Source organism: Crotalus tigris, unplaced genomic scaffold, assembly GCF_016545835.1.
Source record: "Crotalus tigris isolate CLP2741 ecotype Arizona unplaced genomic scaffold, ASM1654583v1 scf7180000017887.1893490, whole genome shotgun sequence".
In the NCBI taxonomy this organism is placed as follows: domain Eukaryota; kingdom Metazoa; phylum Chordata; class Lepidosauria; order Squamata; family Viperidae; genus Crotalus; species Crotalus tigris.
The window spans coordinates 583,200-600,930 of NW_024096704.1; the positions used below are offsets into that span (position 1 = coordinate 583,200).

Here is a 17,731-nt window from a genome sequence, read left to right on the forward strand (position 1 = left end):
TTTATACTTCCTCTGTAATTCAACTATATGAACAATCTTTTTAGAATTTGGTCAGATAATTCAGCTCTGATGTCAATTCATGTTAACTCATATTCTATAATATTTGTACTGCATATAATAAACAAAATCCCTATGCGGAGCAGACAAAAGTAATACATGCCTATTTAAACTAACAACAAAAATATTTTGATCTCAACAAAATTAACAAAAATATTTTGATAATTAAAGAGGAAAAATAGTACAAAACCTACTGTAAATCGACGGTTTCTTGATTTGAAAACTAGGGATTAGTTTGCTTTAAACAATAAATGGATAATTTCGTTATGTTTCATAACAAATATTTTTGTGTTGAACAAATACAAGATAATATCTATTGGTATGTGATGAAAGCTAAAAGAAACATCTTTTCAAAGGTTTTCATGTAGGTCTTTGGAGACTGGAGATAGAATACACGATCTATATCTAGCTGTTACTTGTATAGGCAAGTAATATAGCTGATAACAGTCAGAGTTAATTGTTCTTAAAAGCTTTAGTGAAGAAAAAAGCCAAGGAATCTTGGCGTCCCTCTTCCTATTCAAGTGGGGCCAAATCAGTACAGGATAAACATAGCAGGACTTTGTGGCCAATAGCAAGGACAGCTTCAGAAGTTCACATTTATAGAGTAGGGATACAATACTGACAGGACAAACTTAGAGATCTCTTTTCTTGTTCATTTGGTGAGAAGATCATTCCTGACGCCAAAACTATCAATGAAAGGTCTATTTGTGTACATTGGACATCAATATTTCAGGTCTATTTCATAGAAAATTAAAATAATGATATAGATGTTTAATTATGCAGTTTAGCAAGTCACATTAAGCAATAATTTGGTTTTGCAGAGGTAAGCAAGAAAGGCACCCAGTCATAACAAGGAATGAGGGATAAATCATAGTACATATTTAACTCAATAAATTTCTTATTGCTATAGGCAATACTGTTTGTTAATGGCTGAACCATATTCTAGCCCAGTGGTTCTCAACCTTTTTAATGCCGTGACCCCCAACCGGTCGTAAGTCGAGGACTACTCAACTGGTCGTAAGTCGAGGACTACTCAACTGGTGCAGCACCGTTTGCAGAATGGGACTTTTGGCGGGCTCAGCAGGGCAGAGACAGCCTGGACAATTCCTATTGGCTTTGGAAAGCCAATAGAATTAGACTCTATTCAAGAGAGTCTATTCTATTGGCTTTCAAAAGCCAATAGAATAAAAGGGAGTAGCACAGCTAAGGAAAAGGGGGAAAAAATGGCGGACTGCGTTGTTTGGCGACCCCCGTGAAATGGTCGTTCGACCCCAAATGGGGTCCTGACCCACAGGTTGAGAACCACTGTTCTAGCCTTTTGCTCTTTTTGCAAGTCATTCAGAGTTAGAATTTAGCTACAATCCCTTGTTTTGCATGTGTAATGCTGAAGTGAAACTGAATTTGGGACTGTTTTTCTTTTTCTTGGATGCTCATGAAAAAAAAGGAAAGGGAAGGCACTTAGATCGACATTTCCCTGATTTTTCCTATACCTCATGGTTTAGCACAGCATGACCAATCCAAGATCTATAGGCTCCATGAGGCCCTGAACAGCTAGTAAAGTGGCCCCACAAGTTCATAAACTGTCAAAAAATTGTCATTTTTTTACTGGTACACTGGTACACATTAAAAATGAGGTTCTGTTGCCTGTTCTCAAAAGTATACACATACATAACACAAACATAAATATGCTGTATACATACATATGTATATACCTACACCCTAACATATAAATACATATAAATATTAATCACTGTCCATCCTGAATACATAGCAGAACGAGGAAGCTTGAGAGTTCACAAGGTTAGCTTGAGAGTTCACAAGGTTAAACTTTTAACGTAATGTCATTTTTAGTGATAGTTACTTTTATATATGTTATATGCAGCCCAGTACAATTCCTCTTCACTCAGTGAGGCCCAGGCAAGCCAAAAGGTTTGGTATGCTTGGTTTAGCATATCCCACATATCCCCTAAGTTCTATTTATCCAAGAGGCAACAGCAATTGCTGAAGTCTCATAAAAGCTAATGAATCTTGTGCTGTGTTGTTGTTCTTTTGCAATGCCTAAGTAATTGACGGAGCTTTGACAAATGACTTCTTTAGAACTCCTGAAGAGATGATGAGCTATGACTGCCATCATGCTGGGAGACATAGCAATGAAACTGATGAGAATCTGTGACAACTGGTCAAATATGGTATTTGCTAGCTGGGTGGTCTGGAGCAGGGAGAAGAAATACTTAAAGGGTTGATTTTAAAGAAGGCACATAACTGAACATTTTGACAAAAGAGGACAGATCTTACAAATACAAATATGAACTTGGATGAATGCACATGAAAGAAACAGTTTGTATGCATGCAGCTTTTCATATATAAGTAGACATGGGAAAAAACTAGCGCTTGTATACATTAACAGAAATACTATTTCATAAAGTAGTAGACTTAATAAATCAGATCTATGCTTGATCTAAAATACTACCCAAAAAAGGAAAAAGGGAGGAATTGATTTTTTTGTGCCTATACAACGTTCCCTATTCCGATTTTGAGGATTGGGTGTTGGGTAGGAAATCACTTGCATTTTTATGTCACCTAGTTTGCACATGGATGAAGGAATATATACCTGAACATGTAAAACTATCATCACAGGATACATTTTTCACATTAGGGTATTTTTGAATTGGTATTTGCTATTATTGCTAATTTACAGTATTTTAATAGTCTTCATTCCAATGTATAATGATTTATAGAATACTGAGTTAAGCAATTTAGAACCTAAAATCTGACATAAGGAAAACAGCAGCAGTAAACAGGGTAAATATGTCTTTATTTCGATTCTATATTGAAAGGTAAATTAAAAACCAAAAAGTTAAATGAAAACTAGGGCCAAAGGTGAATGTTCTCTAATTATTGTTGCTAAAATAGTCTGTATATCTGACTGGCAGCCAAATTTTTGACAATTAAAGATCAACAGAACATGTGAATAATCAAAGAGACTAAAATCAGAATAGTGATAGGTCATTTTCCAGTACTGTTTGGTTTCTTATATCCAAAGTCAGAACACAATCCTTACAGTGATTCTTTAACAAAACAAAAAGTTAAAGGGTTATTTTTGGCATGTATTATCTCTGGCTGAAGGGGAAAAGAAAGAGAGAATCATTCCAAATATTTACATGGATTTCACTTTAAGTTTCATATATACCTCCTTTAGAGGGGAGGATCTTAGTTTTCCATTGCAAAATTATAGTAATAAAATAGGAGAACTTTCCATCATAGGTGTGTTTCAGAGCAGAGGAATTTGAGTTTTGCATAAATTTGAACCCATATTTAAATCATACCATCTTTGTAGACACAAAAAGATATAAAAAGTATATATTTCTCTAGATAAGCTAAACTACAGATAGAGAAGGGAGGGAGAATTTTACCACCAAGTGTTCTAACTTCTTACAGTTATTTTTTTTAATGAGCCCCTCCAATCATGTAGCTTTGGGGGAGAAATGTTGAAATAATATATTGCTTGCTAGGTTTTTTTTTCTTTAGGAGGGAGAAAATGTAAGTATCTTATGGCAGCCTTTGAGACTACAGGATGTAGTAAATGTATCTATTAACTCTGCATTCTTGATACCAGCAGAATTCAAATGCTTTAATGAATAGTAATTCATTAAATCCAGCACTTATTCCTTGTCTAGAGATTTATTTCCTAAGCCACCATGACATTCAAGCCTACCACCCTAAGTTATGCTGAACACAGAAAAATGAGTTGGTAGCTGCTGGGAAGGGAGGCAAGTATAGCTACAACTATAGCTTCCTAGTGCCAGAGATAGAATCAGAAAAAACATCAGGTGCCCTTTCTTACAATTCTGTCAAAAAGAAGGTGCTCCTTTTGACTTTTCTAAACTTCTGAATTATCTTTGGCACTGAATGTTACTAGCCTTTCAAGTGAGTTCTCTGAGCATAAGGGAACAGCACCAAAATGTGGCTTTTCTTTCTTTTATTTCATAGATAAAGTAGTAGCTTATTTATTTTAACGTTGCAGAGTTTACTAGCTTTTGTAAGCCATATTGAGCAGTACTCAATGAAGATGAATTCAATACTTTATTTGGCCAAGAGTGATTAGACACACATGGAATTTGTCTCCAGTGCAGAAGCTTCAGTGTACAAGCAAAGCAACAGAAAAATTCTCTATCATAGTAATACCAATAAGAGGGTGGAGTAAAGAAGATAATAGAGCCATATTATATGTGTAAAGTCACATAGACCAGGGATCCGCAACCTTGGCAACTTTAAGACTTGTGGACTTCAACTCCTCCTTCTTTTGGCTGAGAGAGAGTGATTAGCCCAAACTCACCCAGCTAGTTTTTGTGCCTAATGTGGGACTATGATTCAAGTTTCCTGATTTCTAGCCTGGAGCCTTAAACCCTACATCAAAGTCGCTCTTCCATCCAACAGGATTTATACTTTGACCCAAGTAGAAAAGCTCAGCAGAACAAGGCAATAAGAACAACATAATAGATGGACACTCTAATTGGACTAGAGCTATAAACTATAGCTGTGTTGCATTGATAATGTAAATGCCATTCAATCTTTCTTAGCCCTGTCCTGTCTTTTTTTTTTTTTTAAAGTGGCCATCATTATACTTACACAACAGTTTAGCTTTCCTACACCATACAGATGACTGGAAAACTGGTTTCACTGCTTTTCCCCATCTGGAGGTGGGGGTGGAGATAATGCAAGTTTTAAGGCTGAACACAAGACAACTATACGACTTCCAAATGCTTCCACAAGTTTTCAACTTTTGTTTTTGCAAGTGAACTTAGAGGGGGAAAAGAAGCAACAAAGGAAGTATTAATAGAGTTGACTATATGTTACGTATTTATTTTTTACATATTTTACATAGTCAACTTAGGATGCTTCCAAACTAGGCTTTCATTCTGCAATTATGCTGCCTCTGTCATGGATATTTTATAGAAGAGTCTCTTCTATTTTAACCCTTCTTATGTCTTCTAACACTTCTGCCTAATTCCACTCTCCCTCCTGCTCCCTCCCCCAAAAGGTAGGGTCAGGAAAACACATTTTGAATAGAAGCAACTGTAGCCCTCTGTTTAGAAACATCATACAACCCAATTAATAACTTCTGCAATTACAACTTTCCTCTACTTAAAATCCAATTAATTTAAACTTAAAATTCTGAAGTATGAAATTAATCTAAGCAAATCAGGAAAGCTTGCAAGAACACTGCTATATAAATTTATGATAAATTTCTCTTTCCTGAATATGCCAATATGTTTTTTCATATATAACTCAGTTCAAAATACTTATATAGGTGGTCTTACAACAGTTCATTTAGTGACTGTTTGAAATTACAATGGCACTGAAAAAAGTGACATGACTATATTTCACACTGTTGCAGCATCCTCATGGTCATGTGATCAAAATTCAGACACTTGACAACTAACTCACATTTATGATGGTTGCAGTGTCCCAGGGTCATGTGATCACTTTTTACGACCTTCTGACAAGCAAAGTCAATGGAGAAGCTAGATTCATTTAACAACTGCATTGCTAAATTAACAATTAAAGCGATTCACTTAACAACTGTGGCAAGAAAGTTGTAAAATGGGGCAAAGCTCATTTAACAACTGTCTCATTTAGCAACAGAAATTTTGGGCTCAATTGTGGTCATAAGTCGAGGACTACCTGTACATAGTCATGTATCAAAAGCTAATTGTTTTACGGCTTTTAATTTTGTATGGTAGTAGATGACTTTAGGAAAGAATAATTGAAGATTTAGAACAGGGTGATAGGAAAAGACCTGCATTTTTATACATCAATAAAGTTTATGTATTGTCTTGGCCTTGAGGCTTTCTGGGATCATGCTTTCAAAGCAGGTTATTCTTTATCTTTTTATAATAAATTCAAAATTAGATAAAATATTACAAATCAACAAGAATGCACTAAAGAAAGGGATAAATCCTGAATTATTTGATTTTACATTTACATTTTATAGAATATTAATACAGATAAGCATTTGAATTACTTCTTTATCTAAATGTTTCCACTCATCAAAATATATTCAAAAGCCAAAGTTTTGGAACCAATAGTAAACCAAATATTTTGATGAATCTTCTCCCAGCAGTATCATTAATATTTAAATCTGGAATCACTTGATTTGATATCTGGAATCACTTGATTTGGCAACATAACAATTCTACAACCCTGACCAATAACGATCTTTTGAACAATGAAGCAGAAAGCATTAAGAAAGTTTCTTAGATGTGGCTTGGAATTTAAAACAAGTGAAAGCAAACCAAAAGAGTACAACTCTACAAACATCAAGGTAATGAGTGAGATAAGTAGTAGGAACAAACTATGACAAAAATGCATTATTTGTTCACTCAAGATAAAAGGAACATTCCCTAAATTCTCAACTGGTAAGGAATGTACCCCTTCCACTCCATAATTTCAAGTAGAAATGGCAGGTATAAGAGTTCAGCTTATAAGCAGTTTAAAGTTCCTATTAATCTAGGTAGATGAAAAATATGATAAGAAATAAACCTACCATACAGTACAGTCAAATATATTATTTTAAATTTGAGATCTAATTTATGGATTTATCTCCTTTCTTTAAAAATAGACACATTTTCAAAATAATCACTCCACTCTTGCAAAGCACAAAAATCTTATTGAAGATAGTAGTAAGTGAATTTTGTAACATTCATTACATCATATGCTATTTAATTAAATAGAATGAAAAAGTCTATGAGTCTTAATAGGCTAAAAATATATCATCATTATTATCAGAAGACAGGGTCATCAAATACTATATCTCCTTGTTATCATTCAGCATTTCACTTACAATATACTTTTATGATGCTTGTATGACTGTAATTGCAATACATGTTAAATGATAGAAAAAATGAAGCACCTGCTGTTTATATACTGTTTCTCATCTTAGCCTTCCATGATTGATTTTAACTCATATAAACAATGAGACAAATATAATTTTCAAAAATCTCCAAACCTTTTTAAATCTTTCACCAGGTTTTTCCCAGTTTCTTATCTGAATAATAATGTTTGTTAACTGCATTAACTAACTGATCTGGCCAACTGACAAGATTCGTGACTTCATCTTGTCTATTTATGCTTCAACAGATAACCTATGTCTGAAACTTTACAAAGCTGTTCATCCCCTTGGGGACTTTTATAATTATATAAAAATTAATGTTCCCAAACAACTAAGTTATGGATAACTGAAAATAAGAAAACACAACACATTTGTAGAAGAACTGTGGCTTCAAAAAATCTGTAATTGTACAAAATTTGAAATATTTTAATTTCTTGTAGCATGTTCTTTTCCACTCTTTGGTGGATTTCACTTACTGGTAAAAAAACAACAAAAATAATTGTTTTGGTTTTCCCATGCTCAGCTATGAGACAATGTTGTTCTATTTTCTGATGCTAACTCTGGGTTATCTCCACAATAACTCCATGAGACTGGGTTGGTTCCAGAGTTGGATTAGCTGATTTGGCACACACTAATGAATGCTGCTATGTGTATCTACTGTGTACTATTGTTATTTTGGGCCACTGAGTCAATAATTTTCCACTGAAAATGCACCCTAAAGTTAATTTCCCAGTACTTGTGATGCTATGAAACAAATAATTTTCTTTAGTTATCAGCCAAGAAACAGTTCCCACATGGAAAGGTCACCAAACATATTTAAAAATCAATCAGTTTCATAGAAGCAAAGAGATATATGCTGAGGCCAGGAATGTGTCATCCTGCCTTATTTCATTGTCAGAATTAAAAAAGAACACATACAGTTTGGGGGAAATGAAATCCCATCAATTGTAATTCTAAAAATATAATACACTAACAAGCATTCTAATGCTATAGTAAAATAATATAACCAAACTATTTAAAAATGGTTCCAGCTAATGACTTAGAAACTTAAAGAAAAATAACATAATTTTTACAGGGCAAAATAAATGAATGGTGATAAAAAGTTCACACTCCCTAATCACTAAGAGTTATAAAAACAGGGAAAAGGTAAAGTTCATTTGTTTAATCTTCACTATATCTGGAATGAGCTTGAGCTCAAGAACCTGTTGTTTTTAGAATCACAGAACAAAATTTCTAAATATTACTGTCACCAGATTAATGAAGCTAAAAGTTGGCTATCTCTTTTAAAAGAACATTTCTTACTGAAAATCTTATCAGCTCAAACCAGAGTCCCCTTATTAGCTGATTTAGCCTTATAACTTAGAAAATAACTAATGTCCTAAATCACTTCACATAGAGCAAGTTAGTATATATCCAGTCAATCAGTTCCTGAAACTGCACTACAGATATTGCTATGGATGGACAGTCTCAAAGGCAAAACTCTATTGCGACACTGGGCAACTTACATTACTAGCTTTGTAATCTGTAGATAGGGGTCCCCAACCCCCAGTCTGTGGCCCAGTAATGGTCCATAGCCCATTGGGAACTGGGCTGCACAAGTAAAAGGTGAGTGCACAAACCTCCATTTGTGCAAGCGGCGGGTGCGTGTGTGAAATCATACCATCTCCCCCCCCCCCACCAGTCCATGGAGCCACAAAGATTGGGGACTGCTGCTGTACATGGTAGTTCTGAATTGTTTTTGATAACACTCAAAATTCTAATTTTTCAGGAAATATGGAGCTGTTACAAGAACACCTAAGGGAAAAAGAAATACTGTAGTAACAGTTTTAGAGAATCCCAAAATATGTATAAATCTGCTGTTCCTTTAATGAAATGTGCACAAGTTCCTTGATATATACATTAACTGAAAACAAGCAGCATTTCAACGCAAACTACCAAACAATGTAGGCCTCGGGCACACTGCTGGGAAATACTGCTGCTGAGTCAATAGAATATGCACATTTATTATATTTTCTTGGATCCACAACTTTATATTCTGTTTTTTATGGGCTATGTCTTGTTTTGTCTTTATGCTCTGATTGTGATTGTGGATGTTTTTTCTTGTTTTATATGCAGTTCATATGAAAATTGCCAAGTTGTTTGATTGCCCTGGGGCACATATTTGCTAAATAAATAAATCAATAAAAGAATTAAAGAATTTTAGTAAGGCAATTCCTTAATAACCCTCCTTTATTTAAAAAAAATATTTTTAATTTTTCTGTTACTTCTCAAACACTTCATTGTATTTTTACTGTATTTTACTATACTTATTATATATATTTAAAACATAAATATCTGAGACTTTTTTAAAATAAAGATTGTTTATACTGTAACTGAAAAAGCTAGGGAAAGTGAATGTTTCTTTTAGCATGATTTACTGTTATATATGGTATCAAGAAATCTCCCTCTGCTCTGTACTAAATGCCTTGAATCATTCTGAATATGTCCCTCCATCCCTTTAATTTATTCTTCCCTGCCAGACACTAATTGCTCCATTCATTTTAATAGCTGTAACCACAAAAGCATAGCCTTTAAATTCTAAAATATTCTGGTCCGCCAAGTTTGGGTGCAACTTGATCCAGAGATCCCCAAGATTCTTCTGGAATCAGACATCCAGGGAATCCTATTTTGAAAGATGTGATTTGAAATAAGGCAAATGTGTCAGGATCCAATTTGGCTGGTCACTGGGACCAGATGTTTAATCTTCTGAGCTTTAGGACTCGTGCTGGATTCCATCCTCAAGGAACTTCTTTCTCACCAGAGAGAGAAGATGTGATTGCTAGGTATTAGCAACCTGTTGAAACCTGTGATTGCTAGGTATTAGCAACCTGTTAAAAATGACAATTCTTTTACCCTGCCATTCCCTATGATTTCCTTACAATATTATCATTTCGGGCAAGCATCAACTATAATGGAATAAAATACTGTCTTTTTATTGTAACATGGGTTGGTCTCTTTAGCCTATCCTTGTTATGAAACATTGTATATATTTTAGAGTGTAAGACATCTTGGAATGGAATAATTAAGTTGCCTGTTAATCAAATTTGTTTACTGAACAAACAAATTTACCTATTAATAAATAAATTATTAAATTTCCACAACTTATTGTAGATGATCAAAGTTATAGTCCAAATAACCAGGCTAAAAGGATGACCTAGACATTTTATAAAAGCATTTGAAATCTCAATGTTTATGTAGGTATTACTTGAATTTTTAAGGTGTGCACATACGGTAGTTAATGGTGGATTTGGGGTACACATTTTTACATCTGTAAGTTGTCTGTAAAATTGCAGTCCAGGTACTGTATTATTTACCAATCATTGTTCTGAACAATATACATACTTTCTCCCCCATCCAACTTACCTGTGCTGCATTCTTTGGCACATGTCCTACTATCACCACAACTCTCCCTTTAAAGCTCTGAAGAGTGGAAGTAGCAGGGCACTGGATAAATTCTCCTTCAGCAGTGAATGCTGATCCAAATGGGATATTGATACTTCCTGGTATATGTCCACGGTTAAAACTAAATAAAACAATTTTTAGTTAAGGAAACTGAGAAGGAGGAGGAGCAACAAAAGCAAAACTAGAAACCTTACAAATGCTGCCATCATTTTATTTATTTATTCAATTTCTATAATTGCCCATTTCAGCAAGCAACTTTGGGCGGCTCACAATTCAAAAGCATATATTACAGTTAAAATCTTAAAACATTTTAAAACAATAAAAAACACTAAAAAACATACCCAGAATCAGATTGCAGTGTTCTCCTGACTACTAATGAAAACTCTGAAAGAATCCCCATCCCATTCTGATTCTCTCCTTAAAAGCAACATTTACATGTAGAATGGTCCATCAGGACAAAAGATGGGAAATGAAATTGTAAGCTATTCAGTGCCGGAATTAATCTGCAGCTATTGGTTATGGTTTTCGCAGAACACCAGATAAGGGAAGCGCCAACAAGACAAGTTCACCCAAAGTTTGCTTCAAGTAGAACCATTTTTCTACAAATGATAACTAGAACAAAGGAGATTGTTACTCTAAAATAGGAGTAAGGAACTCAGCTATAAACCTGGTGCTTGAGACTTCTTGTAGGACTATGTAACTTAGATATCCACCTCTCAAACTGAACCAAAGGCATTCAACCTCAGCATATCTAGTAATATGTGATTGTCCAAAGTTTTCTCTTTCCTCTTAATGACTCTGCAGAAACGCACTGATTTTTGCTGTCTTCAGCAGATTTGGTCTGCTCTATCTTGCATAGTTTTTTCTGCTTTTCAATTTGTAAGAATTCTGAAGCAGTTCTCTTTCTTTAAATTATGTAGCTTCTCTATAACCAAGTAAAATTATTACGGAGTTCAGGGTGACTTTTCAGAGCATAGGGAGATAAAATGAGATTCTTAGCAACTGAGACAATGTCGAAGCCCAGATGAGAACTCTGATCCATAACTTTCCAACTTCTGTGTTAGTATCTTTAAGATGTAATCCCAGAAATACTGACTGACAATAAATTCTGTGGGTAATAATGGAGGTTCCTTTTCAATATCCATGCATAATATTCACTATTAATACTGTTAGGCTCTTTTTCATTCTTATACTAAGTACAACATGCTCTCCTCTGTATTTGTGGAAGAAATATGTTTTTAATACATATTACTAAATCCAATGTGTTTTAAAGATTTTTTTAAAAAAATAGCTACAGTTCAGCTTGATACTGAATAGTTATTGATACAGGTTTTAATATTTAAATGAAGTTTGATTAATTGCATATCATTTTGCATTACTATTCCTATCTGACTATAAAATATTATAAACAAGAGTAAATTGATGATGTTTGATGGAGCTAAACAAGTTCCAATTTCATCTACTGGTACAAATGGTTGGTTTGCCTGCTAAAAATCAAGGTAATAACTTTCTATTTAAGTTATTGTAACATTTTTTTAATTTTTAAAATCTTTTAGGAAGGCTTACAGCTAATCTAGGATTAATACTAGTTTGAATACCTCTTAAAACAACTTGTATAAGCAGTTCCATTTGGATGACTGTCAAGATTATACCATGAGAAGCATAACAGCAACATTTGCTTGAGATCAACAAAAAGCTGACCCATCCCACTAATTAAAAGAATTCATTAATTTCACCTAGCTGGAGGGAATAATTACCTTTTACTTTGGACCACCACAACAAAACATATAAATAAATCTACACCTTTATCATTAGTAGTATAATAGTGATTAAAAATAGGATAGCCCTTTCTGACAACTGTACAAATACATGCTCAAAAAAAACATTTGTGTTGGGTTTCTGCAATTGTTTTAGCATGTCACTGTGCATGTGTTTGAAGTATTCACTCCAATCTTGAATGGAAACTTAACCATTCCAGTAGTGAGCTGACTATAAGTAGCAAAAATGTATGTAACAGGACTAAAGGACTGTAAAGAATTTCACAGAGATCCTCAATGAAAATAATGAAACACGATTGGCATTTTTGTAACATAATTAAACTTGTTTTTTTAAAATAACTGCTGAATATTGCAAAAACATACATCACTTAAATGTTACATTGTTATTTCACTTAAATGCTACCCTACACGGTGCCATCTTTTAACACAAAGATTTTCCTTATTTTAAGAAAAAAAATAATTCACTACAGCTTATACCTGTAATATAAATCAAATTATTTTTAGCCTAGATTCTATAGGAATTTATATGGGAACCACCACTAAGATAAGAAGAAATAGAAGCTCCAAGTTGCTAGATTTGGCCTAATTTTCCAATCAATTTGTTATTAATTATACTATTTTTAAACATGCTGAATCAAAATTTTTAGGCATGAATATTGGGTGTATCAAAGTACAAGATGATGAGCACAGCTAAACTCTAATTACAAAAGTCAATGACACTAGCTCAAGAATAATGACCAAATTATTTGACTGTGCAGTTTGGGTATAGGCACACCATATCTGGTTTCCAAGTCTTTATGTGAACATTAGATGTAATAGTATGTGGGAAAGATGTTGGGAGATAAGAGGAAGAGCTGTAGACTAGGCAACAATCAGATAAGAGCAGCTGAATCTGCAGAACAATGGGAAGTGGCAAACATCTCAGGGACCCTAGGGACTGTAAAGGCAACGGGGAAGGAGATATACTTTCAGACTTGCAAGAAGATACTGTTAATGAAAGCTTACAACAAAGATAGAACTAATACTCCTAGTTCTGGATCTTGTCTGGAATACCTCAAAGGGCTGAGACTAGATGAAAGAATAGACAAATATAGGACAATCAGACTTCCATCTAGTGGTTGATTAGATATGTGCAGTCTACATATGTTATCCTACAAAAACAAGTTTATGAGCTTTGGAAATTGAATCTCTTTCTTCCTTTCCATGCAATTGCCTAAAATTTCATAATGCTTCATCAGGCTGAATACTATTTAAATTGGCTAGAGTATGCCTTTAGCCTTCTATTATAGGCAAGCTTTTCATTTCAACTGAATTAAGAGGCTCCCAGATAAAGCTTTTATTGTGAAATGACCTGCTTTTTCTCAATGGAGTTTTATTTTAATTTCAACTGAATTAAGTGGCTTCCAGATGAAACTTTTATTGTGAAATGACCTAACTGTCTCACTAGAATTTTATTCCAAAATGTTTTCATATTGCTTCTTTCACCTCCCCCCATTCATTCTGGGCCTAAGAATCTGTAAGACAGGCCTATTTTTGAAAATAAAAAACCTTTTGCCTTAAGAGCACAAAAGTATTTTTTCCCCCACTACTGAAACCAGCACTTGGCCTTCAAAGGAACTCCAGGGAGTACATTCCAAAAAGTGGGAAGAGTTGAGAAAATTAATTAACATTTAATTTGGGTTAACTGAACACTGCTAGTTTGATTATTCGTCATATCTAATTAAGCATAATTCATCAGAATTATGAGGGTTCCCAAGGATTGCAAGTTGTAGATTCTTGTTTTAAGTAAAACCAAGATTCACAGTTTATGAGAAAAAAACAAAGTGATCTCTGTGAACTGAGAAATGCCTTCTGTGCTTGGGATATAGTTCTCCACTGACTATGGAACTAAACGCCTCTAAGTTATTGCTTCTTTTTGTAGTACTTCCTATTTTGGATATATTTCACTGATCTATTAAAAGCCAACCTCTGGGTTTAACAGCAAATCTTACAGATGAAATGTTATTAACTTTACACACCCACTGCCTTGGCAAGAAAAGCTGCCTGTTAATTTCAACAAAGAGTTATTAGTAGCAGAACTGCTCAGGTTTCTGTGAGATTTTCTTAACATGTCGTGCAGGCAAAATTAAAAGCTTTCCTTATAAATGAATCTGGCTTAAAAAGATTAAACGACTGCAGGAGAAAATCTTCAGAAAACTAAATAATGAAGCGCCAACAGATTAACACTGCGAAGCTTGGCCTTGCAAACCTGAACAAGCACATGAAATTAATAAATATCTATAAAGAATAGTTATACTTGATCACTGTTGTTTTAGTTAGATAGTACAACATACTGAGGGTTGGGTTTTGGCTTGTTTTCAAGCCATAGCAATTCTGTTTTCTAATAAAGGTGTGACTAAGAAAAGGGTGTTTAAATTTAAAAGTAATTCAGTTCTAAATGTTTCTAAGTCTCTGGCACTAAAAATAAAAATATCAGTTCTAATTAATGGTACCTGCAATAGGAAGAGACATAGGATTTCTCATTGGGTCTTACTGAAAAGCAGACTTGTAGGCACTGAAAAGATACGTTGAGTAATGGAAGCTATGTTGGATGGAGAAAAAATAAGTAACTGGGGGGTGTGTGTGTCCTGATAGAAAGATAACAGAAAATCCAGAATCTAGGAGGAAAATGATGGGAAAAAAATAGGACCATCATTTTTCACAATCCTTTTCAATAATATGAATTTCCCAAGAGTTTCAGTAACCACTGTTGCAGAGAGTGAGGGAAAGCAAACTTGTTAACTACCTATAATTGGAACAGAAGGGAGCATAAAATCTATTGGTAATGCTACAGTAAGTGGACCATGTTTTGAAACTTCCAATAGTTAGGGAAAGAGATTTTATTCTACATTCAGCCAAGGATTTCCACATTAATATTTGCACATCACTATTTATGTATTTATTTTTCTATCACATTTACATAGCCACCCAACTCATACACAGTGATTCTGGGCTATTTCTCATCCCCATCTATCACACAAGGTTAATAGTGCAACTCTCTAGCACTGCTGATATTAAGATGGTTAATTCTGTGTCAGGCTGATTTGTTTGCTTTGATTTTTTGTTCTTGTTAAAAATGAACATAGAAAAAAGATGTAACTAAGAAAATAAAGGTAGATTGTTTTCTTATTGATGTCTGATTTTCTAAGTGCTGAGGTTCTCCCCCTCCCACATAATGGATTAAAGATAGTTCAGTCCTATGATTTCAATCACTAATCTCCCTCCAATTAGTGTGAAGCTTTTCTCCCATTTCTCATAAAATACTTTTCAACCCAAAACTGTGACGATGACAAAAACTATGAGAAATTATTAAGCCATGACTTTCAGCATAGAAGGATACTCCTCACTGTTCCGAATGTCAACAATAAGCAACTTTGGTTTGCTAGACTTTGTCTTCTTTGGTGGCGTTTTAGAATGGCCAGGTCCTGTCAGGTCACAGAGGTCAATCAAATCTTCAGCTGAGATCCGTGGTGACACTTCAGATTTCAGATCGTTTAATTTGATAGAATCCCTAGACTTTGCAACAAAGAAAAGAAGTGCAACAAAAGTTATTATTTGCATTGACCATTTCTAAGAGTTTGTGAACATTCTGTAAGGAAATATATTTCTCCAACTATCTTGCAAGCTATGTGTCATGGCTGCCATTCTTCTCTAAGAGCCTTTTTCTGGAGGGGCAGCATGTCATGGCTGACATTCTGCTTCTTGCTTTGTATTGCATCTTGGCTGACATTCTGCTTCTTGCTTTGTATTGCATCTTGCTAGCCTGACATTTGCAATGGAGGAGAGGAGAAGTTGGAATGTGGGTGATTCAGGCGGGGCTGGGATTTAAGACATGCTGGCTCTGACTGTGCGTCGCACCAATCCAGTACTAAGTCAGCAAACACATCAGAGTATGACCTGAACCAAATTAAAATGCAACTTGAAAGTATTTAACAAAATAAAAATACAATAAAACATGGATATTACTAAATAATAATAGATTTAGTTACCAATCATCATAAAACTTGTGAGTAATCTTGAACATGTTTGCTGCCTTGGTTTAACTCAGCGGTCTCCAAACTTGGCAACTTTAAGACTTGAAGACGTTAATTCCCAGAATTCCCTAGCCTTCAGGCTGGGGAAATCTGGGAGTTGAAGTGCACAAGTCATAAAGTTGCTAAATAGTGAGGATTGCTTGGCCTTGTGGTGGAGCAGGCTAAAGACATGTCAGAAATTATAGGGAACATTTCAGGAAAGCGGTAAGCCAAAGTAAGAAGTGAGACACCGCTTTGTGCATTAATTTGATGGTAGGCCAGGTGGAAGCTCAGAGCAGGATGGTGGACACACACACGCGCGCACACACACACACACACACACACGTATATACACAAACCAATTCATCACCCTCACATAAATACCCACACCCATACAGTCATACATAAATACTGAAAAGAAACAGACCAATTCATGACAATGTTTTTTATGTATTGGTTATATCTAGTTCCTGTTTAATTTTAACATGCTGATGCATTAATAAAAAAGTGTGGTTTTCTAAATCAATATGCACTATGGTTTAGTGGTCCCCATTTCTATTTGAGTTTGACACCACTGCTGGTTGTCTATATTTTGGGAGAGGACTATAGTTTAGAAGGAGACACCATTGAATACTAAAATTCTCAGGCTAAATTCTTGACATTTCCAAGTGAAAAAGTAACAGATCTTAAGTTCATTGGTGATCCTAAAAAATAGCAGGAAGACAATAAAAACAACAATGAGTTAGTTGGCCAAATATATTAGAACAAATGGTATCTAAAACACTATGTAGAAGATTCCTAGTGTGTCTTTATTTTGTATTCTTTAATGCAATTGTAGAGGTAGATACACAGAAGAACTTTGAATAACTCGTTCAGAAAAAGTATTCATAAACTGTGAAAAAACTCACTTATTTAATCGCTATAAGCAAATTTTGCAATAGTTACCTGAAAAATTGCAGCTATTTTAAGTGTACTAAGCCCTAATTATTTCCCACTTAATAAGCAAGGAAGCTACTTCAAGCATTTCTCATGAAGTATGGTATATGTTAGGGTGGAGAAATACCACCTAAAGAAACAAATAGAAGAGATTCCGCTGCTGTAGCAGTATTTGCTTTTTTCTGTGTTGGTGGAATTCACGAGTTTACTTTAGGAAGTGATTAGAACATCAAGGGAAATTCTGCTCATGGCATGAATAAATAATAAATCTAATGCCAAGCTGGTAAAATTCAGAGTTAGTTTTGATGTAAAAAGAATTGTGGAGGATCACCGAACATATTATGCTGATAGGAGGACTATTATGTGCAAAACTCTCATTGCCTGTTAACTTTGTTTATTAATTCTGAGCATTTTGCTGGACTTGGAACTGTGTGACTAGCAAAACTGTACTTGCTCATAAGAAGAAGGCAAAATGCAATTAAACCGGTTCAGATTTTTTCCTAGTAGTAAAGTATATCTACTATTATCTCCTTTTATAAATGGGACTATTGTATTACTCAGATGACAACCTCAAA

The 17,731-nt window shown here is 34.5% G+C and overlaps 1 protein-coding gene across 3 annotated transcripts in view; it reads right to left on the reverse strand.

The window, feature by feature from the left end:
• The window catches only part of TBCK (TBC1 domain containing kinase), an 83,073-nt gene that overhangs the window by 2,937 nt on the left and 62,405 nt on the right, over window positions 1-17,731 (reverse strand). For all 3 annotated transcript variants that reach the window (XM_039344003.1, XM_039344005.1, XM_039344004.1), the window contains exons 24-25: window positions 15,548-15,723; window positions 10,352-10,511 (exon numbers count right to left, since the gene is read on the reverse strand). In XM_039344003.1, the coding sequence (XP_039199937.1) occupies window positions 10,352-10,511; window positions 15,548-15,723 (336 nt within the window). The remainder of the gene's footprint in view (window positions 1-10,351; window positions 10,512-15,547; window positions 15,724-17,731) is intronic.